The sequence below is a fragment of the Aegilops tauschii genome, chromosome 2 (genome assembly GCF_002575655.3).
Source record: "Aegilops tauschii subsp. strangulata cultivar AL8/78 chromosome 2, Aet v6.0, whole genome shotgun sequence".
Taxonomy (NCBI): Eukaryota; Viridiplantae; Streptophyta; class Magnoliopsida; order Poales; family Poaceae; genus Aegilops; species Aegilops tauschii.
Genome location: NC_053036.3, coordinates 522,243,638 through 522,251,836, shown reverse-complemented (window position 1 = coordinate 522,251,836; position 8,199 = coordinate 522,243,638). Strand labels below are relative to the sequence as shown.

Below are 8,199 nucleotides of genomic sequence, written 5' to 3'. Positions count from 1 at the left end.
GTTCAGGATCACTTCTGGATCATTACTAGTCGACGACCGTTCCTTTGCTTCTCTTCTCACTGTTGTTTGCGTATGCTAGCCACCATATCTTGCTTAGTCGCTGCTGCAACCTAACCACTTTATCCCTTCCCTACCCTTTAAGCTTTGCTAGTCTTGATACCCATGGTAATGGGATTGCTGAGTCCTCGTGGCTCACAGTTTACTACAACACCAGTTGCAGGTATAGGTTTCGCGATGTTCATGACGCGAGAGCGATGTCTTGTTTTGGAGTTCTTCTTCTGCTTCTTCTTCGATCAGGGGATAGGTTCCAGGTCGGCAGCCTGGGCTAGCAGGGTGGATGCCGTTTGAGCTTTTGTTTGTGTTTCATCCGTAGCCGGATGTTGATCTTGTGTATGATGTATTGATGTATTCATGCGGCATTGTATGCCTTTTGTATGTATCCCCATCTATTATGTAATGTTGATGTAATGATATCCACCTTGCAAAAGCGTTTCAATATGCGGGTCTATCCTTGGTGGGACCTTCGAGTTCCTCTCGGATAGGGTCGCATATTGGGCGTGACAGATGCAAACCTGCCTCATCCTCCTTCTCTGGCTGAGGTCATGCTGGAGGCTGAGAGAAACAAGCGGGAGAACAACCGTTTGTTGGAGCGCATCGAACAGAACACAGCTCTGCATCAGAGGAATAACTTGGTGTCGCTCAGTGACTTCATCAAGTTACATCCACCCACTTTCCATCACTCCGTCGAGCCCCTCGACGCCGATGACTGGCTTCGCAGCATTACTCACAAGCTACGTTCTGCACTCGTAGCTGAGGCTGATAAGGTCACTTTTGCTGCCTATCATCTTGAAGGCCCCGCCAGTCTCTGGTGGGAGAATGAAGCCATGCGCCCAGCTGGCCATGTCACTACTTGGTCAGAATTTAGTGAGGCTTTCCGCGAACATCACATTCCGGAGGGTCTTATGGACCGTAAGTGTGAGGAGTTCTGCAGTTTCACCCAAGGTAGACTCTCTGTGGATGCATACAGCAGGGAGTTCGGTAACCTAGCACACTATGCAACTGAGGAAGTTTCCACCGATGCCAAGAAGCAGGCAAGGTTCCGCAAGGGACTTAGCCCCGAGCTTCACCGTGATCTCCGTCTGCATGAATGCACTTCCTTCCAGAAGCTTGTGAACAAGGCCATCAGTGCTGAGACAGGTCAGACTGATTTCGAAGCAACACGCAAGCATGGCCGTGACACTGGTTCCTCATCCGGTTCTGGCCCTCAGAACCGCCGTGTGTGGGTGCCTAACACTGCCCTGCCACCCAGGTTCACACCGAGGCCATCTTATCAGGCGCCTCACCCAGTTCAGCAGTATGCACCAGCCAAGCCCTATGGTGGACCAACCAACAATGCTCCTCCACGCACCATCTCTATGACGTGTTTCAAGTGTGGAGAACCGGGCCACTACATGCGAGAGTGTCCCCAGACCAATCCCGACCAGTCTGGAATGGCCATTGGCCGTGGCAAGCCAACAGGGAAGGTGTACTAGCCAAGCTGGCCACCGCTGCACGTGGCCATGTGAACTGTCTCTCAGCTGAGGAGGCTCAGGAAGATCCTAACGTCGTTCTCGGTACGCTCCTTGTTAATTGCCACCCGGCATCTGTTCTTTTCGATACTGGAGCATCTCATTCATTGATATCCGAAAGCTATGCTCGTCTGCATAACACCATATTTTGTGATATTCCCACCTCCATGGTAATTCAAACCCCGGGATCCAAATGGCAAACTTCTAGAGTAAGCCATGTAAATGAAATTCAAGTTGACAGACTTGTTTTCCTTGCATCATTGATAGCTCTCAAATCTTTGGATATTAAGATCATATTGGGTATGGACTGGATGTCATCCCATCATGCCAAGATCGATTGTTTCTCTAGGACTGTTCAACTTACACATCCTTCGAGAAACATAGTCAATGTCTTGACCCGAGTAGCCAAGCGACGGCTATATGCTCTTAATGCCAGTGCTTTGCCAGACCTCGAAGACGTTCCGGTAGTCCGTGACTTTCCGGATGTCTTTCCAGACGAATTGCCAGGTGTTCCACCTGACAGAGATGTCGAGTTCGTGATAGATCTTATTCCAGGAACTATCCCAATTTCTGGAAGACCCTATAAGATGGCACCACTAGAACTAGCCGAGCTTAAGAAACAACTCGATGAGTCCTTGAAAAGGGTTTCATCCATCCTAGTTTGTCTCCATGGGCTTGTCCCGTCCTCTTCGTTAAGAAGAAGGATGGTACAGATCAGATGGTTGTAGATTATCGACCTGTCGTGGAATTGTCACGGCAGATGTCCTCGAGCTAGGACTTTGTCGTGGAGCCATCGCAACTAGGAAGCTTAAAGGGGTTAAGCGGGACAAGGAAAACGAGGGTTATACTGGTTCGGCCCCTTACGGTGAAGGTAAAAGCCTACGTCCAGTTGAGGTGGTATTGATTAGGGTTTTGATGAGCAGGGAGCTTGATTGCTATGCCTGGCTCTCGATGAGATCTTTCTTGTCCCTAAACCGCCGCCGGGTCGTCCCTTTATATAAAGAGGTTGACGCCCAGCAGCTCTCAGAGTCCCGGCCGGCTCATAAGAGTGTCCGGCTCGGACTCTCAACTATTCTTGCCTTACACTACAAGTTCTACCATAATAACGATTGTAACTACGGGCCTTAAACCATCTCCGGGTCTTAAGCCCATCTTTGGCCCGCCGTCTTCAAGCTTGGTGCCGGGCTTCAGGCGATGATCATTATGGGTAACCCGGCCCCTCTGGGCGGGTGACTCTAAGGTTTATATCCGCTCCCCAGGATCAACGACCTGTATGATCAGCTCGCTGGATCCTCAGTCTTCTCTAAGATGGATTTGAGGTTGGGCTACCATCAAATCAAAATCAAGAACGGGTAAAAACGGTCTTCGTTACTCGTTACGGCCAATACGAGTACACCGTCATGTCCTTCGGTTTAACCAACGCCCCAGCCACTTTCTCTCGGTTAATGAACTCAATCTTCATGGAGTATTTGGATAAATTCGTCGTGGTTTACCTCGATGATATACTCATCTACTCCAAGAATGAGGAAGAACATGCCAAGCATCTAAGGCTAGGGTTGATGAAATTTTGAGAGCATCGCCTTTATGCCAAATTTTCTAAATGTGAATTTTGGTTGCCAGAAGAGACCTATCTAGGCCATGTAATCTCTGGTAAAGGTATTGCTATCAATCCTGAGCGAGTTCAAGCTGTTCTTAATTGGACTCCACCTGTATCGGTCAAGCAAGTTCGGAGTTTCCTTGGCTTAGCGAGCTATTGTCGCCGCTTTGTCGAGAACTTCTCCAAAGTTTCTAAACCTCTAACTGAACTACTCAAGAAAGATAAAAAGTTCGAGTGGACCCGACAATGCGAGCACAGTTTTCAGGAACTGAAAAGATGCCTGACATCCGCTCCCGTACTGGTACCACCAGACTTCTCCAAGGACTTTGTTATCTATTGCGACGCCTCGCGACAAGGACTAGGTTGCATTCTCATGCAAGATCGTCACGTAATTGCTTATGCTTCACGACAATTGCACCCACATGAGGAAAATTATCCTACTCATGATCTAGAGCTTGCAGCTGTAGTCCATGCACTCAAAACCTGGCGACATTACCTCCTCGGTAATCATTGCGAAATCTTCACCGATCACCAAAGTCTGAAGTATATATTCACCCAACCGGATTTGAATCTCAGGCAAATACGTTGGGTCGAGTTGATCACAGATTTCGACTTAGGGATAACTTACACCCCAGGAAAAGCCAATGTCATGGCTGATGCACTAAGTCGTAAATCTTAGTGTAACAATCTGATGTTGCAACAAAGTCAACCACTTCTCCAAGAGGAATTTCGGAAGCTTAACCTTCACATCGTTCCTCAAGGATTCCTTTCCACCTTGGTGGCGAAACCTACCCTTACGGATCAGATCATCAAAGCTCAGAAGGTAGATCCGGGGATTTCCCGTATCAAAAGAAACATCAAGAAGGGAGTTGCGGTTTGTTTCTCCATTGATGATCAAGGAGTCGTATACTTCGGGAACCGTCTAGTGGTTCCCAAGGTGCGGAACCTAAGGCGATTGATCCTTAAGGAAGCTCATGAATCTCCTCTCACCATTCATCCCGGAAGTACCAAAATGTATCAGGACCTACGTCAGAGGTTCTGGTGGACTAGGATGAAGAGAGACATTGCTCAGTTTGTTGCTAATTGCGACATCTGCCGTCGTGTTAAAGCAGAGCATCAACGGCCTGCTGGCACCCTTCAACCTTTAGCTATTCCTGAATGGAAATGAGATAAAATTGGTATGGACTTCATCACCGGTTTTCCCAGGACCAAGATAGGGAATAATGCTATCTTTGTCGTTATCGATCGTCTTTCCAAAGTGGCCCATTTCCTGCCTGTTCGCGAGAGTATAACCGCTAGTCAGCTAGCAGACCTATATATCTCCTGAATAGTGTCCCTCCATGGAGTTCCTTTGGAAATTAACTCAGATCGAGGAAGTCTCTTCACCTCTCTATTTTGGGAAAGTTTCCAAAATGCTATGGGAACCCACCTTTCCTTTAGCACCGCCTTTCACCCTCAATCAAGTGGTCAAGTAGAACGTGTCAACCAGATTCTAGAAGACATGCTTCGAGCTTCTGTTATCTCTTTCGGAATGGATTGGGAGAAATGCCTTCCATTTGCCGAATTTGCTTATAACAACAGCTATCAATCAAGCTTGGGTAAAGCCCCTTTTGAAGTTCTCTATGGACGAAGGTGTCGAACACCCCTTAACTGGTCAGAAACCGGGGAAAGACAATTCTTTGGCCAGGATATGATCCAGGAAGCAGAAGAGCAAGTTCGCATCATTCGTGAAAAGTTGGAAATAGCCCAATCTCGTCAAAAGAGCCAATATGACCGAAAACATAAGTCTATGACTTTTGAGGTTGACGAGAAGGCTTACCTTCGGGTTACTCCTCTAAAGGGAACCCATCGTTTCGGTATCAAAGGCAAATTGGCTCCTCACTACATTGGACCCTTTCGCATTCTCGCTAAACAAGGAGAAGTTGCCTACCAATTGGAACTACCTCCGCATCTCTCCAGAGTCCACGATGTCTTCCACGTTTCTCAACTCAGGCGTTGCTTCTCGGATCCCATCCGTGGAGTGGACCACGAAACGCTTGATCTTCAAGACAATCTAACGTATCGAGAGTACCCTGTTCGTATCCTCGATCAAGCCGAGCGTACCACTCGACGTCATAATATCAAGTTTCTCAAGGTTCAACGGTCGCACCATTCTGAGAAAGAAGCAACGTGGGAAAGGGAGGATCGTGTTCGATTCGAGTATCTCGCCTTCTTTCCGGAGGAACCTAAATCTCGGGACGAGATTTTTCTAAGTGGGGGTCAGTTGTCACACCCTAGCTAGTTCATGCATTAGAGTGTTTCATCATGTTTATTTCATTCATCAGAAACTTGAAATGGGGATGACAGAACCCCCAGTACCCCCTAAAACCAACTAGGGTTTTCTAAAAATATTTTCAATGAACCTGAAATGCCCTTCTAAAATGTTCATCACCTCTGCCTTGGTCTTATACCACTGCCAAAAGTGATGCACAAATTTCTAGGTCATCCTAAGGTCACTGGATTAAATCATTAGTTATTTGAGTTTCGGCATTTAAATAATTTAAAATATTTCAAATGCTCAAATAGTCCCAAACTAAAATGTTCCATGCTGGATATAATCCAAACATTGGCCATGTGTAGTTTGGTGATTTTTGGAGATGCCTAAGCATTTTTAATAATGCAACAAACCTACAGAAATAAAATAAAACAGAAATAAATGAAAAAACCCCTTACCTGGCCAAACCCACGCCCGGCACACCTGGCGGCCCAGCACTGTGCCGGCCCGTGCCAGCCAGCTGCTTCGTCCCTGCCAGGCAGGCAGGGAGGTGACGCCGACGAGCGCGAGCTCACCACGGCGCCACCTGCTTGTCGCTTCGCCGCTGGATGGGTTGGACGACCTCCACGTCGCGCCGCCGACCCCCTGGACACGTCCACTCGCCGCCTGCCTCTCTCCCTCGCTCCCCTCCGCCATGGCCGACGCTGCCGCAGCCACCCGCCGTCGTAGTCGTAGCCACCGTCGTCTCCGCGCCGCCCGACCGTGTCCACGAGCTCCGCCACCGTCCTCTCCGTCGAACAGGCCGAGCCCCGAGCGCTCGCGTGCCCCGAAGCCACTGCATCGACCTCGCCCGACTCCGCCACTGCCGGAGATCCCCTTCGCCATCACCGTCGCAGCAGGCCGTCCCCGACCTCGCCGCCAGCTTCGTCGCAACCATCATGAGCCTAGCTACCTCCCCATCCTCTCCGTTCTCTCTCTCTCGAGCCCCGTAGCGACAGCATGTAGCTCACCCGCACGCGCTGCCGCCGAGCTCGTCGCCAACGAGGCTCCGGCCACGCCACGGTCGCGCCACCTTGTCCGTTAACCCTACCGCACCCCCAGGAGCTCACCGCACTACACGCGCCTCGCCGTGCCCCTAGTGACGAGTCCGAGCTCGTCCGAGCTCCGGCTGTCGGTGTCAAAACCGGCGGATCTCGGGTAGGGTGTCCCGATCCGTGCATCTAAGGCTAATGGTAACAGGAGGCAAGGGACACGATGTTTTACCCAGGTTCGGACCCTCTCGATGGAGGTAAAACCCTACTTCCTACTTGATTGATATTGATGATATGGGTATTACAAGAGTTGATCTACCACGAGATCGTAGAGGCTAAACCCTAGAAGCTAGCCTATGATGATTATGATTCTGTCTCTAAGGACTAAACCCTCCGGTTTACATAGACACCGGAGAGGGCTAGGGTTTACATGGAGTCGGTTACCAAGAAGGGAGTATAATATCCGGATCTACAAGCTTGTCTTCCACGCAAAGGAGAGTCCCATCCGGACACGGGACGAAGTCTTGAGTCTTGTATCTTCACGGTCCAACAGTTCGGCCAAAGTATGTTGTCCGGCTGTCCGGATACCCCCAAATCCAGGACTCCCTCAGTAGCCCCTGAACGAGGCTTCAATGACGATGAGTCTGGCGCGCAGTTCTGTCTTCGGCATTGCAAGGCGGGTTCCATCTCCGAATACTCCAAAGTAATTATCGAACACTTTAAACCGTGTCCGGATCTGCAAGATGATCTTCACATACCACCGTAGAGAGAATGATATTTCACAAATGTAATCTGCTGACGACTTTGGACAACGTGACATGACACTACGGTCGAGTCATTATTCGAACCGTTTTCCCGCGACCAGCCATAGCGCATATTGCGAGGCGGTTTCCTCGGCACGTCTTGTCAAAGCAGAGATCATGTTCCCTTATCACGGGATTCGCATCAATACGGGTATGGGTAACCCAACCGCGCCATCAATCGTGGCTCTTGGGAAATAAGCGATTCTCAATGGGAAAGTGGGGAGGCGCACCGTTCTCGTCGCCTCTATAAAGGGATAAGGATTCCCCATTTTCACCCACGCCTTATTCCTCCTTTGCCTATCCATTCTTGGCTCCTCAAGCTCCAGCGCCCTAGTCCACGCCTTGTCCGCACAGCCAAGCATGTCCGAAGCAGGAGGCAAGTGGGTGGCCTCTATCGTGAAGGAGGAGCATATTGCGAAGTTCCGGGCGGCCGGATACTTGGCCGCAGACATCGCGCACCGGCTACCGGACGCAGGGCATATCATTCCAACTCCGGAACCCCACGAGAGGGTCGTGTTTCTCGCCCACTTTCCGTGGACTGGGATTTCCACTTCATCCCTTCGTCCGCGGGCTCATGTTCTACTACGGGCTAGATTTCCATGATCTAGCCCCAAATTTCGTCCTCAACATCTCGGCATTTATCGGCGTGTGCGAGGCCTTCCTCCGCATCAAGCCTCACTTCGGCTTGTGGCTACGAATCTTCTGCATGAAGCCGAAGATCGTGAGCGGCCAGCAAGCGGAGTACGGAGGCGCCATGGTGGGAAAGATGCCCAACGTCACCTGGCTTTACGGCTCCTTCGCGGAGACCATGAAAGGGTGGCAATCCGGGTGGTTCTACATCACCGAGCCGCGCGACGCCAACTGGGCGGCGGCCCCTGAATTCCGGTCCAGAATTCCCATGCGGCTCACCTCCTGGGAAAAGAAGGGCCTGGCCTGGGGCGAGCCT

General features: G+C 50.3%; 1 protein-coding gene across 1 annotated transcript; it reads left to right on the top strand.

Moving 5' to 3' along the window:
- The first annotated feature begins 602 nt into the window (after positions 1 to 602).
- On the top strand, positions 603 to 1,532 carry LOC141041189 (uncharacterized). The gene has a single exon (XM_073507309.1). It carries the CDS (start codon positions 603 to 605, stop codon positions 1,530 to 1,532), a length of 930 nt encoding a protein of 309 aa, XP_073363410.1.
- The last annotated feature ends 6,667 nt before the right edge of the window (positions 1,533 to 8,199 follow it).

Coding starts and splice junctions, on each gene's coding strand:
- LOC141041189 (XM_073507309.1), top strand. CDS start 603: ATGCTGGAGGCTGAGAGAAACAAGCGGGAGAACAACCGTTTGTTGGAG.